Source organism: Tetrao urogallus (genome assembly GCF_951394365.1).
Source record: "Tetrao urogallus genome assembly, chromosome: 9".
NCBI classification, from domain to species: domain Eukaryota; kingdom Metazoa; phylum Chordata; class Aves; order Galliformes; family Phasianidae; genus Tetrao; species Tetrao urogallus.
The window spans coordinates 14,477,946-14,497,194 of record NC_136822.1 but is presented as its reverse complement, the minus strand read 5'-3'; the positions used below and the strand labels follow the sequence as shown (position 1 = coordinate 14,497,194).

At 42.2% G+C, this 19,249-nt stretch overlaps 1 protein-coding gene across 3 annotated transcripts in view; it reads right to left on the bottom strand.

Annotated features, from left to right (window-relative positions):
• Window positions 1-19,249, bottom strand: part of LRCH3 (leucine rich repeats and calponin homology domain containing 3) — a gene marked incomplete at both ends in the record, with an annotated part of 45,284 nt that overhangs the window by 16,854 nt on the left and 9,181 nt on the right. For all 3 annotated transcript variants that reach the window (XM_079539850.1, XM_079539852.1, XM_079539851.1), the window contains 9 exons: window positions 403-479; window positions 2,691-2,839; window positions 5,087-5,207; window positions 5,330-5,423; window positions 8,247-8,356; window positions 9,317-9,453; window positions 9,627-9,732; window positions 10,067-10,193; window positions 11,122-11,266. In XM_079539850.1, coding sequence (XP_079395976.1) covers window positions 403-479; window positions 2,691-2,839; window positions 5,087-5,207; window positions 5,330-5,423; window positions 8,247-8,356; window positions 9,317-9,453; window positions 9,627-9,732; window positions 10,067-10,193; window positions 11,122-11,266 — 1,066 coding nt within the window. The remainder of the gene's footprint in view (window positions 1-402; window positions 480-2,690; window positions 2,840-5,086; window positions 5,208-5,329; window positions 5,424-8,246; window positions 8,357-9,316; window positions 9,454-9,626; window positions 9,733-10,066; window positions 10,194-11,121; window positions 11,267-19,249) is intronic.

Sequence of the window (19,249 nt, the reverse complement as noted above, 5' to 3'; positions counted from 1 at the left end):
CTCTTTCAACAGGACACCCAAACCAAACCTCCTCATTCATATCCCGTCCAGTTCTGACCCATATTTACAGATAAAAATGTATCTGTTGTTTAATCACAACACAAATTAAAATCACAGAAAGCATATATTACATCTGTTTAGAACTACATGCTTTAATTTGGCAGATTTTTTAACCAACTCATTTAAATCTGAGCATTGGTATGGGATAGTCAAGCCTTTTGATCAGTGCCATGACTAGACTATGAATTCCAAACCTGGAGTAACAACATATTTGTAAGCGCTGTGCATGCTCCCAGTGAAGCAAAAGAAAACAAAATAAAAAAAAAAAAAACAACCACCCAGTGAAGGTGCTCTGGATTCAGCACAAAGCTTTGCAGAAAGCAGTGTTAGCACATCTCTTACCTGTTCTGCTGTAAATACCGCCTCGTGTCCTCAGCCTTCGGACATTCTCTAGTAGATACTGGCTTTGCTGGTGAGCTCTGTGCAGAACAACACGGGAGACTGAGTTAGCAACACATCCAGAATAAAGCTCTTTAAAAGTCAGTGCATCTAATGCATTCGTATAGCTACACTTTTAACAAGCAGTATGCCAGCTATCCAAGAAAGAACAACAAAACACATCTCAGAGATGTTTATTTCCAACTAGGCAGACTCAACATACAGAATACAAAGCTGATGCTCTCTAATGATGCCCTATGACAGGTCACAGGAGAATAAAAAAGGAAAATATGAGATGAATACCTACAGCTTAATTTCAGGTATGAAGCCATGGATCTCATTGGGAACAGAGACATACTGCTCCTGGTGATATTTTTCAACTTTTAGTTATACCCATTAACATAGAAAAATGGAAACATCAAGATTAACTTGTCAGTTTTCACTTGCTATGTTGCAATACAGTTAGCCTTCCAACTTGTAGAGCATTTTAGAATAGTCATCTTTTTAAACATATTGTGAACAGCTTAATTTTTATGAATACAGAACCTCCAACTTTTTTGACATTAATCATTTTCCAGTACTTAAGTGAAACCCCCCTGCACTGTGCTGCCAGCAGCTGCCTTTTCTGAGTTCTGCTCATTTCTATGCTTTAAATGGCACCATTTGATATTGCACTTGAGATCTCCAAAAGGAATGCGTCTCCAATGGATATTTGTGCCACTGACGTTTAACATAGCAACCAGTAACACCAAGTGGACAAAACAGAGGTGATCCTACACGAAAACTACAAGACCCACACGATCCTACAAGAGCCACGATTTTCTTCTCCCCCCCAAAAGTATCTTTCTGCTTCAAAACACGCAGTGATCTGAAATGACACGTGAACTGCAGCATAACAGGTACTGTTTAAGCATACCAACCACCACCAAAGATCTGCTCAGACAGGTTGCTTATGCAGCATATAACACCCTGCTGAAGTGTGAAGCTGTGCACGCAGGCACTACTTGAAGACTCACAGAACGTAAAAAGCAACGCGGTGGGGCTAAAAACCCATTGCTGGAGTTTGATTTCTGAGGAGACTCTGCCACGTCTGCCATCCTAAAGCACACAGCGTTCACTGCAGAGGCTGCTGCAGTTGGAACAGAGATGTTTTCCAGTTTTGCCCAGTTCTGCATCTGCATGCTGTGGGTAAATAGGTGCACGTATTGTGACTCCAGGAATTAGGTGGCGGTTATGGGGATTCCTGAAACGCAGCGTTCCAGTGCAAGTATTACACACACCAGCTTGAACAGAAAGATACTTCAGAACAAAAATGAAAAAGATATTGTTTAAACTTGCTGGGAGGAAAGAACAAAGAAGCTTTTTTTTTTGTGTCTATGTATGTGTGTGTGAAGTGTTCGTGAGTGGAGAAAATAGTCCAGAGCTATTCATGCCTGTACCCAGATATTTGCAAAAAGCTGGCTGGAAAACTTTCTAACCCATCTCAACACTTTTATCCACTGCTCTTTCAACTCTATGCTTTTGCTGACTGAGAACAGCTGCATGCCAGACTGATCTCAAAGTGCAACGTTTCCTGTTCAGACAGGTGACTGCATACACATCCAAGTCTGTAACCTGTGGTGACACCTCAGAGCCCTGCTCAAAGCTGAAAGAGACAGAAACTGTTTGCAGCATACAGTGGGCTTTTTGAACAGTCTGAGTACTGAAGTTAGTCTAAATGTAAAATGTATGCTCGTGGCAGTAAGTGTCCTTGTAATCAAGAACAGCCAAATTAATGGAGCTGCAAAATTCACACAGTAAATCTTTAAGTTGACAATGAGCATTTTTTCCCTTAAAAAAGCCATTTATTCATTGAGTAATTCATCAGGTAAACATGAAAATCTTAGGTATCACCAGTTATCATCCAGAGGCATCAACTTGTGTGTTTTCTGATGACAGTACTCCTCTGGAAAACCATTCACTGCACACAAACCTAAAGCACAAGGCTTGCAAAAACCCACAATGCAGCAGAAGTGTGGCTGCTTTAGACTCATCCCACAGCTCCCAAAGGACACTCAGGAGCAGCTTAACACTTCAGCCCTGACCCTCCACAAAGCTCGACAGATCCCTCAGATCAGACCACACCATACTAATATGTTTTTTTTTTTTTTTTTTCCCCCCCTCTATAAGAAAACCTGTGAGGACAAGAAGCATTAACGTAAACACAAAGGCTTTTCTGTGGCATGTGAATTTAATTAAAGTAAAAGCACCACCTCATTAGAGATTCGCCGCTGGTCAATGTACGCCATGAACTGTGAGCTGAGGCTGTCTGAGTCCACGCACTTGGGTTGCCTCACCTCTTCCTCCTCCTCTTCTGTGGCACAGCTATCGATATAGTCGATCTGATCGAGATCGTGTTCCACTTGAAATGCACACACAAAGGAAACAGCCATCGTTAGACGACCAACAGGAGGGGAAAATAAACAACACAAAAACAGTGCCAGGAACTGAGGTCCTACTGGCTTCCTTCCGTCTGGAAAGCTCAGCCTCAAAGGTGTTGGATCCTGCCTGGCCTGCTAATGTTAGTTAAACATCAGGTTTTGAAGTAATGATAAAATCCATGGTTTTCAGAAAGCAATGAGTAACACACAAAACGTAGTTCTGAACTGCTGGCTGCGGATACTTCAGCAATAACCCAAAATTAATACTGTAACTGTCTCAATGCTTAAAGCATCTACCAACTAACAGACTGTGCAATGATCTGTGTACATGCTGAATTTATCTCGTTTCTAACTCATCACCTTCAGACAAATTAGGATGGTTATCACATAGCTCTCCTATTTTTACTACTATAACAAAACAAAGAAGCATGGCCAAGCTATCTGGATGCAAATGCCACTATTACAAAAAGCATAAGTGGAAGTAATGGAACATGTTACAGAAAGCAAGAAAGCCCTTGAAAACAACACAAAATAACAACAGAAGTCTTATTTTACGTGCACAGAATGTGCATTCTGCCCAGGAATTCTGGGAGTCATAACAGTGAGTAAACTAGCTTGAAAAATCCAGTGCTGTGGACGCAGGGAAAGCACGAGTTTCTTTTCTGAGTACCAGAGCTCTCCTGACCTTGAAACTCTCCCCAGACTTGCTATACACTCTCTTGCAGACATTCTTTTCCTACTCCTCCGCCTCTTTCCTGCTTGCCTATAACAGACCTCTCTTTGCCTCACCACACAATCTAGCAACTGTTACAGCCAATGCCACCTCCTCTGCTACTGCACCCATCCAGAACAGCATTCCTATATATTTTGGCTTCATTTTATCTCCATCTCAGTTTCAAATCCTAAACAACTGAACAACAACAACCCGCCACCACCACCACCACAAAACAACACCAAACAAAAAACCACCCCACACTCAAAGATACCCAACAAAAGTCACACCACATACACCACAACCACCTTCCTTCCAGCCTCGCTTATTAAACATTAATAACAATATTACAGTAGAAGGTGAAATACATTAGGAGCAGTGTTAGAAGCACAAAACTAACAGAGATCCCCTGTGTCACTGGCAGTCGTATGCTGAGACTTGCACTGACTGTGCTCCACCTTAAAGACTAATGATGAATTTTGAAATGCCTGGTGTACAAAACCCAAAGAACAAAATAAAGTTAAGTCTCAGAGGTGCAGCTGGCAGCACTAGCTGTTATGAAGGCTGCCCACAGCTTCCCTTAACATCATGTTTTCAACTCTTCTAACTTGGCCAGAATTTAACTGTAAAGAGTAAGACTAAAAAAACAAGATGGCAAAAACTGAATATGGAGAGGAGGAAGGAAGAGAACAGGAGGTGGATGAGGAAGATGGAAATTATTGGGAAGGTACTCAGATAGGGTACATGAGCTGGAACCCCTAGGGGAAATGGAAAACAGCAGAAGAAAATTGAATTAGTAGACGTGGCAGTGAGTGAAACGAAGAGGGAATGACTGAAAGAAATAGATGCAGAAGAATGCTAAAACTGGTCATGGTAACAAAAAGAGGACTGAACTTTAAGCCAGCAGTAGCAGATTACTGCAAGCTAAAATGGATAAAGACTGTGTAGATCAAGAAACATGGGAAGCTCTGTCATCTATGGAACAAATGAGAAAGTGCCATTTTAAGACCACGGGGCAACAAATTGAGGTCTAAAAACACGATCATGCCTATAAGTACCTGCCCCTCTAAGCTGCCTCACATGGCTGGATTAAGACTTGAGATTCTGGAGCAAGGCAGATCTACTGCTCAACGCCTGCTTCGTCAGGAATTCCCTGACAAAACTGCTCATCCTGCTGCAAAAGCAGTGGACACAGAGCACAGACCATTCCCTGCTGCTGTAATTTCTCCGAGTAGCTCAAGCAGCAAAACCTTATGAGCTGAAATTCAAGATTCCAAAACACTATTCAAAGTACTCAAGTGACCTCACACAACTGTGGCATATATGCAGAAGCTGACATAATACCTCCCTGAAAATCCTAACTCTGATGCTGTCTGATTTTGCTTTTATGTAAAATACTGTTTACACAACAGTCTTTCTGAATCTTTGTCTTTGGCCATCCTATTGCTCATAGCAAATATTCCAAAACTCTCATAACGACCACAATAAATACTGTTAGCCAAAGATCACCATTTACCTCCACCATTGGTTACGACTGTGCTCCCTCGGTTTTCTTGATACTGATTTTCTCTTCGCAGTCTCTGCTCTTTAGTGATTTCTGCCACACGTAAAGGGAGGTCTGAGAACTCATCTGTTGGCTTCAGAAAACAAACAGAACAAACATTTTACGTTACCTACTGAATACGCTTCCAGATGTACACTTAGCAGTTTTCTTTCTCATACAATATGGCACTCAACACAAATGATTTTCAATACTTACTTCATTCCCTGACCATCTTTTGTCTCCACTGTCCACACTATTGAAGCCAGAATCAAGTGCTCCATATGGACGACTGGAATAAAGTTCCTCGTGGCTGTCAAACACAATGTTTTAGATACAGTAATATAAACACCACTGAGAATTTGTCAGTTACTGCAGCTATTAAAAGCAGAACAGGCTACCAAGCACAGCGTTAGCTCAGCATATTGGAAAGCATCACACTGCATTTGCCACGCAGAACGAGAAGGATGTGTTTGTAATTTGAAATATGCCTCTCAGTCAACCATCCACCTGCCACATCTCACACCTTGAAGAGATAACCTGATCCAAAGTATTTACCTATACTTCAAACATGACCTAACAGAAATGGTAACAAAGAAAACAGAATTGTTATTTCACTGCTTATTAAGTCAAGCTTTCATTTTCCATTACTGGCATGTTTTGGTTGAAAAACACTTCTGTCTTCCTCCTGCAACGTTTTTGCACAAATCAGCATAAAAGCATTATTACTAAAAATACACGAATATGAGGATATATTTATTCTACACAAACATACACAGAATGCACTACATAACTGCCTTCTGCATCGTAATTATCTTGCTCAGAAGCTGCACGGTAAGCAGGGCATTTCAAATACTTCATAACATAATAAATAGAGAAGTACAGTTTTCCTCTGTGGAGCCTGACTGTCAGTGACACGTCTCGATGAGGGCATCAGACATGTGCCTGTATGACAATACGTACAGCCAAAGGGCCACACAGTTCTCCCAAGTTCGGGGCTCAGAAATGCCAGAATCCAGCAGCACAGCCATCACAGATGTCAGGCCTGGCAACTGCTGCAGATCGCTGTAGCAGAGACAATGGGACTTGTCTGACCCGCCGCAGATGGCATTTCACAATGGCCCAACTGTCCTGCTGGCACCCGCAGCCCCAGGGAGAACTGCAGCAGTAATTACTACACAATACGCATGGAAGAACGAACTTTGGGAAGCTAATTGCTTCACCCATCATAACCAAATTGCAGGCCATCTTCTCGATGGTACTGCTCTCAAGTTGCTGCTCCCTTAAAATCTCTCCTTCAGGAAATACTTATTTTTAAATGATTCTTGTTGCCATTATTTAGGCAGCAGTGAATGCATGCGTGGGATTTCTACAGCTTCACTGCCTTTTTTTTTTTTTTTTTTTTTTTTTTCACATTCCTACCCTGGGCTGGCTGTGCTTCCAAACAGACATAAAGTAACAGGAGGAATGGAGAGCTGCAGATGAGAAATATCAGGCTATGCATCTTCCGTGCATCTGCAGATGGACACCAAAAGACAAGCTCTGAGACCTTCTCGGTGTGTGAGTTAGATCAAAGAAGGCCCATTTCTACAGCTGGAATCTGAGCAGAAAGCTCAGCTGTATACAGTAAAGCCTTAGCAAAAAAAATAAGGGGGAAAATAATAACTCCTGTTTGGGGTGGGAAGAAGAAAAGACAAAATTGCCCACTGCAATCAATTTGAGACACTGACAGCAGAACAATGCTTTTATGCTCGCAGTTCAGAACATAAATAACAGATATAAAATATTGCTCATTGAAGGGGAAGAAAAAAATCTGTTTGCCATATATTTCCATTTTGAGGGCACTGGTATTCTCAGAATCTTCTGAGAACCCTGACCTAATGTGAACCACTACACAGAACTGAGGAGCATCAAAATGCTACCTGGTTACTCCTCAAACATGGAAAAGCCCTCTGATACACATTTTCATCTTCTTTTATAGTCAGAATTCCAAGCTATGATTAAAATGCATTAATCCTTGTGTCAGAAAAGCAATTAATGAAAACGTTAATAGTAGTCCATAGTTACAGACAGGAAGCACTGAGCATGCAGGCTCATTTATTTTGGAATTTCTCTCTAAAAACAAAATGTGTCAGAGTGCAATCACAACAGTTTATCTTTCAGAGCCTCTTCTTGTCAGGAATAGGACAGTACTGTGCACAGTACTATCTGCAACAGCTTATATTCTAGGAAAGTGAGTAACACCCATAAAATACTCAAGCTGACCTCACAAAAAAAGAAGAGTCAGTTCAGGTGCTCAGCACTGCTGAAATCGCTGTCAGTCCCTCATGCAAACCCTGCTTCAGAAATCTGACTCATAACGATTTATTGTGAGGCCCTCTGGTTTGTTTTATTGCTGCTAAGAGAGCAGTACATCCTTTAGCAACTTACTTCTCCACACATTATTACTATCTTCCAAGGTGACTGAGGTAATTCTTACATATATTTGGTCTCATACTTCACTGACTTCCTTTCTTCTGCTTCATGTAACAGAAATAAACCTTAACTCTTGCTTTTCTCCAGACATCTTCAAACTCAGCAGCTGATACAGCTGACTGTTCCAATATTTGTGTTATAATACTCAGCAATACTGCCAAGTGAAAGCTTGCCAACAATAACAGTTTGCTAATGGGGTGGAGATCAGCATTTACACCTGCAGCTCGAGCACAGCGGTTATAAAGTTATGTACGAAAGGTTACAAATCACACTGGGGTAAACTTCAGTGAGCATGTAGAAAATACTGAGATTTTATTAAGTGAACTCCTGTCAATAACAAGGCAGCATGCCCCCTGCACTGCGAAGACGCCAACATCTTTTTACTCTGCATTACCTCTAACGTTGCCTTTCAGATGCTATTTCCAAGGTTGTCTTCTGAACTACTCTTTGCTTCTTATAAAGCAGTACCTTGCCAGAATGTACCATGATATAACACAGCTAATGCTTTTCAAACCACACCCAGCAGCAAGCATGCCAAAGAACAATCATTTTTGGATCTACTTTCTCTTTTTTTTTTTTTTCTTTTCTTTTTAATCCAGAAGGCTGACAAAGCTTTTCTGAAGGGCATCAAAACTAAGAACCTGGGTGGTGCAAAACTTACCAAGATCCAAATCCCATGGGTCTCCTATCATAATCAGGCAAATCCGGAGCTATCTTGCATGCTTCTATGTTGAGATATTTAAATATGTGAATTTTCCCTTTTATACATATCTACAAAAGAAGAAAAGGGAAGCAAGCATAATTTTATAACGCATTTTCAGAACAATCAACAGGGCTTTAATCTGCAGTCAAGAATATGAGCACATTCATGCCAACCAATGCATCTTCTAGCCTTCTAACCTTACTGTATTTTACTAAAACAGTGTCATCAGATGCCCGTGAGACAAATGGAAGCTCTCTTCCGAGTACATCTGGTCTGCATGCAACTCTGTCAGCTGGATGCTAAAATCTCAGCATGCAAATAAGATATAAGCATGTACAACTACTAGAATTTATAACCTTGGCTGAAGAACAGATGCATCCCACCCATGCCCAGCTTTGAATGGCAGTGGCAGACTGCCAAAGCAAGCTCAAATGTGAAGTGAATGAAGCCAGCCACAGCCTCTTGGCTTTCTAAAGGGAGGCAAAAACCTGAGGCAAAACCTTATGGAGATGACAGGTTTCAGCAAGTGCCGCTCTTGATTCAGAAGCAGCAGCTTACAGTAGAACCTGTAATTCTCAACGGATTATACATTAAAAAAGGAATTAGTCACTAACCATATTGCAGTCTCCAGTTCAAAGGCCAATTGGAGCACTTCTGCTAAGTGAATCAGCGCACAGCAGCGCTGAGACCTCAGCCAAAACTTTGACATTTGAGCGGCACAAAACCAGCTTTGCCTAACAGAGCTTCCTCTCTCCTATGCCCTTCCTAAAACTACAGCCATCTGAAATCTCCTGCTAATAGCACAGTGCTAACCAGGGAATTTTTCACATAATGCCACAGGTGAGACTAAAGGGATAAATTAAAGAAAAATTGATTTTTCAAGCCGTGCTGAATATTTAACACTTTCAGAAAATACAAGTTATTTAAAGTTCCCTTGCTCTTAAGTAAAGGTTCTAATACAATCCCTCAGCTTTTTGTTCCACCCTTTTTAATTAAAGCAGTCATGTGAATTCCCAACCGCAGTTTACCTGTGCAGGGGGTGACTGGAGAGGGTTGTTCTCTAACATGATGGTTTGCAGATGCCTGAGGTTCCTATAACAAACTGGGATTGTTGTTATTTTATTGCAGGAGAAATCTAATCGAATCAAAGGCAACTCGGCAAGCTCTGGAAGAAGAAGATATGAGTTTAATTTAGATTTAAAAGTATATAAAATTCCATGTATCTATTTTACAAATAATTAAATGCAACTGCTGCTGGTACTCACAGCAATAAAAAGGCATTAAAAATAAAGGAGCGCTTCAAGTTTCAGCTGCTACAACCAACAGTGTTAGTCTCACCTTCAGGTAAACGCACCAAATGATTCCTTCTGACATTGAGGTCCCGCAAGGATTCCAAACTGCCGATCTGCGGAGGTATGGTCTGAATTTCGTTACAGCTCACATCCTACACAGCACGAGCAAAGAGTTAGTGCCCTGCACACGGACAGAGGGAGATACTATGGCAGATACAAACCCTTCTTAGGCCAAAAGCAGATTTAAGCTGCTAGCGCACACCAGTGACTGGTTTACCATCACAAAGCTCTTAGCAGAATGAGAGACAGAATATTCATCACGCACATCCCCAGAGAGCATCTTAATTACTGAGCAGTTTTTATCAGATTATCTGAAGCACATCTGAACCTCTTAATTAAATCAATTTAATTTGATGTGTTTAACTTAATTAAATCCCTTAAGTTAAAGATTAAGTAGTGATTGTTAAAAAATAACTGTATACTCACGAGCTCCGTCAGCTTTCTGAGCTGCCCAATTTCTTCAGGTATGGAAACCAGCTTATTATTACTTGCTATCAGAACCTTTAGTGGGAGACTACAGAGGTGTACTGGCAACGTTGAAAGCTGGTTTCGACTTTTCGGACAGAAAGAAAATCAGATCATCAGAACCATCATGAGAAGTCACCTCTCGTCTTCACACACAAAAAGCACGCGCTGTTTTGTTTATCAACTCAGTTTCTGTATAATTACTGTAAAATTACTTCCACAAAGTCTTTACAGCTCCTTGAAGCAGCACTGCTTTATCTAGCTGTGTCTGAGCACGCTCTGAATATCAAGTACCAAGCACGTCCTGATGCTTCTGAACTCAGCGTTGGGGAACATGACATTTCTGGGCGCTGCTGAAAACTCACCACCCAAAAGCCAGCAAAGAGGCAGCGCTGCAGGTGAGTGCATACAAAGTGCCACAGAGAAAGTCACTGCATACTCAATCAGAAATATACTTGAAATATTCAGTAAGTCACGTGGATCGAGAATTTCAGTACGATGAACTTGGCTGCTCCAAAATCCAATCTGTACCTTTCACAACAGACTGCTATTAAAGCAAATAGGAGGTCATATGATGAGACTGCGACCTCAGATGAGAATCACGCAGGATAAGAATGGATTATAAAGGGAAAACGACTCTCCTTCAAAACAAAACACAGCAAAGAGCTGTTATATTCCATCAGCACTCAGGTGCCCAGATCTGAATTTCACGGACCATCCGACAACAATATCCTCTTTCATGGGAAACCAGGCAAACTAACTGAAAACTACTGGAACTTTCTCTGTGAGTACCTTACATTGGAATTAGCTTCCTTCCTCATACTTCACTTCTACCAGTTGCTGCTTAATCCTTATGTTCCCTAGCCCATCCAAGCGGGCGTTCAGACTGCTTTGTTTCAAATCCACACAATATAACAGTGAGATGATGACACAGCGTCCATTATTCATGGGAGCACTCGAATTTAAAAACCTAGGCTACCAAGATGCTGAAGCAAAATTTTTAAGGCAATCATTACCTGATATTTAGAAACGTTAAGGACTGTAAGTTCAAAACAGCCTCTGGGATGTATCGAATGCAGTTCTGGTACAAATTAAGGCTCTCGAGGGAGACGAAGTGACATGCTTCTGCAGGAAGCTCTGACAGTCTGTTCCGTGACAAATCTGAAGGGGAAGAAAAAAGACCCTTTCTGAGAAGCTATCTTCAACTTCCTGAGGGCAGGTATTATCTGCATGTTCTCCATCACATCGTGGCAAGCACTGGACAGGATTCCATTCTGCCATCCTACCTGCAAAATTTTCAAGATTATGAAGTGATTCTCATTTCACAAGGGAAATAAATCAACATATTTCAGAACCTGATAGTGACAATGAGAGAGGCAGATGCAACATTCCTTTCATAGCCATGCTTTCACATCCCAAACTGCCTGAAGCTTAAAGGAGCTAGTTCAGAACACCGAGAGCCCAGCTTCAGATCTCTGTTCCATGATCATCCTCACATTATGGATTTACAGATATATTTTTTTTAATCACTGGTATAGAGTGAGTGCTGCTGTAATGGAGAAAATAATTTTTCTTTAATCAAACTGAAACTAAATGAGGTTTCAACCAGAGACCACAAGTACTCTCCCCCCAGCCTCCTGTTAGTGCTCCGTTGCCTGGAAATCTCAGCTTCTAATCTCTAGTCCAAAATACACAGCACAGTGTGCACAGTGCATGCTTCCACGCAGCGCCAACACGCTCTCTGTAACACGGAGAGGGCATCCCCTGCCTTGCACAGATCCCACCTGAACCCTGCCATCTAACCATGCAATGCAAGGATTTCAATCCCCAGTCTTTCCTGGCTGCAGAGAAATGCTCACTGTGAGCAGCAAGATTTGCTATTTCTTTGTGATCCAACACTTCCTGCTGAGCAAGACAAACTTTAATCAAAACTACCACCAAATGTGGCAGTTTTCTGGCAGAGGAGGCACAAAAAAAAGCACTGCACTGTTTTGGAAAAGGTTTAACCACAAACATGATAAATCTCTGGTGCTTTTTCTTTCACTTTATCATACCAAAGAATGCTTGAGACCGAGTGTTTACATGCTGGTCTGTTGTCTGGACTCCCACAGCATGTGAGTGCTGGACACCAACCACAATTCAGTATTTCTTGAGAAATGACTTTGCAAAATAACACACCAAAGCCATCAGCAGCAATGACCGAGCTCTGCCAGCCTCCCCTCAATGCAATGGGACCAGACTCGAGGTTGGGAAAAGCAGTCATTGCACTTGGCTCTGTTCTCTCTCACCTTCATCCTAAAAACACCTGAGCGAAAGGAACAGCTCTAACAAAAGCAGGAGAGAAGTGGCAAAGAATCCCAGCAGCCCGGCAGTGCCGTACACCTGCAGTACAGCAGCACTCGCTGCTTTTCCAAAGCAGAAAGTGGAAGTGAGGTAAATCAAAAGCACCTGGTTCAATGTGTGCAAACCCTCGTTACCTGACAGAGCATGAAATGCAGATAGCAAGCATGCTAATTTTCCCCCCTCAAAAGCACAAATGCTGAATTTTACTAGGACTAAATATATGAGTGAAATACAGATAACTGTAACTTGAACTAGAAGTGGTTCTTTGTGTTTAGCCTTCATGGGTTAAAGCAACCATTAACAGAAATCTGCTTAAAAAAAAAAGAAAGAAAGAAAGAAAAAGGCACTCCTAGCCTGCTAAAAATGGATGTGTTTCCTTGAAGGCAAGACCATGAGGAATTTTGGCAAAGGGAGAGCATTCTTTGGAACGAAGCTCTTAGTGAGAGACGAGAAAGAAGAGTGTGCCACAGCATGGGGATGGTGGGCCCTGTGCTGAGCCCAGCTGCAGGTGTGGCAGCAGGGATGGATGCAGGGGGGCTGGTGGCTGTTGCCCCATGTGAGCCCAGCTGAGATGGCTTCTGCTGGAGGGCAACAACATTCCTCTTTTCCCTGACACTACCAAGCATGTGTTTTAACTTACAAGTACTCTCATGGTTTTCCTTTTATACTAGAAGAATGCAAGATTTATTAGCCTACAGAGAAAATATATTTTAATATAAATAATTACAGCGGCCAACCAATGACTGGGACTGACAGCTAGAAAAAAGGTGGAATCAACCACCTGAGGAGGACAAAGGACGGCTGTTCAAGAGCAACGTTCACAACCTGGGATCCCCATCAGCAGGGATGTGTTTCTCTACACACACAAACTCCATGGTCCCCCAGCAATAACAAGAAGGCTTTCCCACCAGCAGCTTCAAACAAAGCAATGAAGCAGTTGATGTAACCTGACAGACACGGAAAGCAGCCCACACGACCAACTCCTTTATAAGTGCTGCCCCCTGGAAATCGACTGTGTTTGTTATGGGCATCTTTAGGTAATGTCACCAAGCAGAAATCTGGAGAGACTTTGTGACATCCTCTGACAGCTCAGTTATGACATTTAGAACCAACACTACCAGAACCATCATTTGCATTTCTAAGTGCATTCAAAGCACACTGTTATGCAAACATTAACTTTGCTTTTTGGTGCTTGTCATTCAATCTACTAACCAAATAAATACATGCATGTTGATCCTGTTTCCTTGGACTGATGTCCCACTTCTGAAACTTCTCAGAACTTGAAAGGAAAACTGAAGAGCAGTAATTGAAACCCTACTGATTTAAAGGAAAGATACCCATAAAACGACTTAAAATGAATGAAATGAAAGCACAGCCTCAAATAGATGAACCACTGGTGTTATTACAATGTTATTACAATGACATTTTATTTTGCAAGGAGACTAAAAAACACCGTAAGAATACCTCTTGGACACAGTGCTGAGACTTGGTAGTCTCTCTGCTCACTGCCTGGGAATATTTTCCTTTTCAAGCATTGGAAACACTGGAATCCTCAGAGCTTCATTGCACACTCGGCGGATTTCCTGCCACAGGGGTGATTTTACCTCTTCCTGCTGTGATGCAACACCACCGCTTTCATCACCCTAATTTCAAGCAAACCTCAGAAATGTCATCTCACGACTTTACCATCTACCTGCTAATCCTGCCAAACCTCAACTCTTCCCAACTGTTTTCCTATGCATCTTAAGATATACCTCTTGAGGTCCTGTTAAGTCAGGGCAAAAGAAGGCGCCACTTACTGAACAGAGATGAGGCTGCTCCATCTGCGTTGTCAGTGCAACAGCACCACTGTCCAGGCACAACAAAGAGTATTCTCACCCTGGTTATTTTTCTAGTCCTACGATGAAATACAGTCCCCAACTTCTAGCATCAATTTCCAACATAAAATAAACGATGGAAACTGCAGAACACCACCAGAACGCAGTTGTCTGTGTGTGATTACTGGCAAACAGACACAAGTGAGAGGCTCTAATCCCCGCAGGGAACTGAGACTTCCCAACATCAACACACTTCGGCTGCTTCTCCTCTAGCTGTGGCTCTGCAGCAGGCCAATCAGTAGCCTAGTCAAACCAAGCTGATGTCAGGCCTTATTTATTTCTGCTTCAACACACACTGTGGCTTCGCAGTCAGCCAATCTAACCCAGCACTGTGACAGGAGGGAAGCATTCCTCATTGGCCACGCGTTATCATCCCCTCTGCCGTGCCAGCGCTGCTGATGGTACAACCACACAGCCAGTTGGATCTCATTACCGTGAGCAAATCCTGTGAAAAAACCAAAGCCACAAATAGATTCAGCCCTTCTGAGGCACGATCTGATTCATGGTGCTGCTGTGTAAGCTCTAACACATCAATACCAGGGAGATGATGAGACCGTGTGGCTGCACGTGCAGGGAAGAGAGACACCACGACTGGTGGGCAGCCCCAGGATCAGACCAGCTGGCTTATGGTAACCACATATCTGCACTTTTCTGGTTCTTCACTGCATGAGCTACTAACAAACTTGAGCTTCAGAGTAACCAGGACAGGGCAGGGTCCAGGCATCCATTCCCAAGGTTTCTCCTTACTATACGTACTTGTTGACACTGCGCAGTATTTTAAGGAAGGCACGTGGTGGAGCAAATCGAGAACTTCAGGAATGAGATGCCACTGCTTCTCAGATGAGAAGGGAGAAGAATTTGGAGACTTTAGATGAGAACCATGCTGAAGGAAGTCAGATGAGCCAGCAGCTGGGCCTTATGACCATCAGCAGACAAGAGGACAGAGTACAGGCAGAACACAAACTGTGGCTGTACGTGCTGCTACAGCACTGGAGGTGTAGGCCTGCACATCCATGCTTGAAAATAAGGATTAATTCTAACCCCTTCCTATGCAGTTGGATGTTTATAAAGCTTTTACATACACTCTGCTTACAACACATTTTTACCCTCCACTCCCTTGTGATCCCTATCTTCCAGTAACTTCACTCAATTTCCTCACCAATTCAGGCACCCAGCCAACAGAACAGTCACGCTTCTGTTTTACACAACCCTAAAATATCAAGTCAAACAAACAAATATAAGTGAAAGTAGCAATGCAATGTTGCAAGATATCTAACACTGAGGAAATGAACCAGGGTCTCCAGGTCACCAAATCCTGTTAAATTGGGGAAGTTCTGTTCATTGCTAGCTAGCTGCATTGCAGATTCTTCTTTTTGCATTATACATATTATATATATATATATATATATATATATAAACACACAGTATTTATTTGCAGGAAAAGCAGCCTTTGGACTATGCCTACAAAGCTGGTAAGGCAGCACACACTCCCTCACTGATAAACCTGGATCAAAGGAGGCTCATTTGGCTTGACTCAAACCTACTCCCCATTGACTTTATCTAAAAGAAAGAAAGAAAAGCCACCTGTGTGGCCAGCCTTTCATGCTATTCTAACCAGAACAGTATAAAATGGTATCTGAAAGCCTTGGAAATGCTCGCTCTGGGATCCACTTACACTGGTGTTAAACTATCACTTCTTTGGACACTCCTCACTTCGCTGTAAGCTACTGATTCTGCAATGCTTGCTTGAGCATTTCCCAATCCACATCATGCAAGAACGCAGTCAAGTTAGTTCAGACTATTTTTATGCTGCTTAAACTGTTCTTGTAAATGTTGCCTGAAGCTGACTTGGGAGGATCTACCTGAACTCTGCATCTCCAGCGGAACCATGAGGTCAGCAGCTCTTGTCTGCGCACTGCCAAGCAGGCAGGAGCCCTGCCTTTGTGATGAAGCTTGGAAGGTGGAACAAAGAAAGTGACTTTGGGAAAAAGAAGTGTTTAATAGAAATTATCTAAGCAGACATGACTTGGAATCAGATTAAAGTTCTCATTACTTACATATTCTATTTTCTTTTTCACATCAGGAGTAAAACATCTTCACTACAAAAGGAGACCAAGCTCATGCTGCAAACGCTTTGCTGCAATACCACACTACTTAGAGACACTACACGCGTCAGATTTGCAGATTCAGGCCCTCAACCCAGCACACACAGCATGAAAGGCAGCTTTCCTTCTGTATTTCTTCCCTGTACTTTCTTTAATTTAAGAGATCAGGTTATTTGTTTGTTTTTAATTGCTACTGTCCTCGTATCTCAGTAAGCTGTATTGGAAGCATACTCCAACAGAGGACAGAACCACCTCCACAACAGGTGGCTAAGATAGCCCTGCAATGGGAAGGCTTTTGCTTCTTACCAGAGAAAACGTTTTGCCTTCTATATAGCAACTTTTCATTTCCTTACCTCTGTAAGTCTAAAGAAACACATTTTTTCACGGTCCAGAGACCTGTCCGTAACCACACAGAGGGCTTCTAGGTCTTCATGCACATCATCATCTCCTTCTGTTTCACTTCTCCCCCTTTTCCATTTATCCCATGCAGCATGCAGTCTGTACATATGGCATTGCACACACAAGCTGTTATTTAAAATAGAAAAGATCCCTGCCAAGAAACTATATTGCACATACGGCTTTTCCAGGGAAAAGATGGACACAACCAACATATGATAAATATTAGCTCCCACAGTTCATGATTAGACCGTGGTATCTAGCATGGTATCTAGTGTCTATTGTATAAAATCCACAGACAACACTCATTTATTCAGAGACAGGGGCAAGGGGGCAAAGCTTGTGGATAAAGCAAACCCATAGATTAATACAAACCATAATGCAGATGATATAAAGTAAGTAATGGCCCCGCTGACAGGAGAGCAGCAGGCCCTGCTATGCAGTGCTGACCCAGCCCAGCCCTCAGGCAGTGCTGTTCTGGACCTGGTGGTCCATCAGCCAGCTGCAGCACAACAGTGCATCTCAGATCACTCTGCATGTTCCCCGTATATTTCAGCTGACTGGCAGGAATTTACCTGTCTTTACCTCTTTTTTTTTTTTTCTTCCCCTGCAGACAACGTAAATCGAATGATACATCAAAGTCAGCAAAAGGTGGATAGTGCAGAACGAAAGAAGTTTTAGCTACAAATGCATTTATGCCTTCTGTGGAGAATTAGAAACAATCCAGCTCAAACCTGAACTGAAAACCTCACAGGTCTTAAAAAAACAAGAGTAATTTTGATTAAAAAAGCCAATTATTTTCAGAGAAAGCCAAGCACTTCTATAAAACGTTATGCCTGTTGTTATGCATTTCTGCAAAGCTCTTTATAGAGTGCCTCCATGTTTATGGTATTTAGCTCCATCACACTATGCTGTAAGGTCACCAAACATGCCTTCTACCACTGCAGACACTGCTCTGCCTTCAGCAGGATGGTATTTCATTGAGGAGGAAAGTCAATAAAGCCCTAACAGTCAAAAGTCCTGTGTTCTTTTAATGACTCCTTGAGGCCATCTCTCATGCTGACATCATTCCTAACAAAAAAAGCCTGTTATGCTTTACACAAGCAGTGCTGCAATGTTCAATAGGACAATTATAGCCAGAATTCCTGAAAAGGAGCTGGAGACTTACCAAGTCATCTGCATGATACGAGCCATCTCCAAGTCAAGAAATTAAACAAGGGTACAGGATACGTATGGAAAGTATCCTGTATCAGAGAGAGCAGCCAAACGGGGGGATAAGTGACAGCAATTGTCAAAACATACGTTCACGATATAAAATACATTTCGAATCTGGAAGCCATAAAAGTCACCTTCAGTTGAAAACACATCACAGAGGCATTCGTAAAGATCAAGGATCGCAGAATTGGTGGTCACCATTTCATATACCACCATCTGAAAGGCCAAACGTGCTGAAAAAAAAGCAGCAAGGCAATCAAAATGAACGTTACCATCTCACATTAATATTCTGAATCAACTTGTGCATGACTTTTCCCCAAAAAATCAAGCCTCATGAATCTCTTGCAGCAAAGATGACCAAGCAGTCTGACTACAACTGAAAATAAGTTTTTCAAAACGAAACCCCAACCAATCCCAGCTTAACGGCCCACTTCTTTCCTATGAGTCAACCATGCAAATTACGCTCAAGCTGCAGCAGTCACTGCTGTTTTTGGCTGGTCCACATGGAAGGGGTGCCTCCCTCTGAAAGGCTGCAGGCAGCTCTGTACGTGTGACAGCTGCACACACAGCAGCCCTGTACTGAAGCAGGAGGAAGAGAATGAAAGCTTCTTGTTGAAAACTCTTGGTAAAGTCTGAGCACAGTGCACAGCAACAAGAGTTCCACTTCCACAGAGCACCGCTGCTGCCTTTCATAAGGAGGTCTCTAACACTGTGACTTCTATAGCTCAGCCTATGCACAAAGATGTGAGAAAAAAAAGAGAGCATTCGTTCACAAATATAAGAAACCCAACAGCAGCCAGGGGAGGTGTGAAGCACGTAACTCATCTTTCCCCACCCCCAACCCACTTACAGCATCTTTGGGCCCAAAAGGAATACCCAACTAAACAAACCAACCCAAAAATAAAGGAATTTTAAAGCAAACAGCACACAGAAGCTTTGAAAATAGAGCTAGAGTGAAAGATACACAGTCCACGTGCATAGCAAGGAGAATGCCAATGAATCACGCGGGAGGGGTTACACATTTTCACTAATTGGCCACACCATACAATTTGGTTTTTTAATTTAAGAAAATACACGACAAAAACAGCACATTAAGTGATTAATTTAGCTTCAGTATAAATGAGGAAGAGATCAGCAACAAGAAAGCTGCGTCGGTAGGAAAATGTGAGTCAAGCAGAGAAGGTGAAGTTTATACACAAATTGTGCTG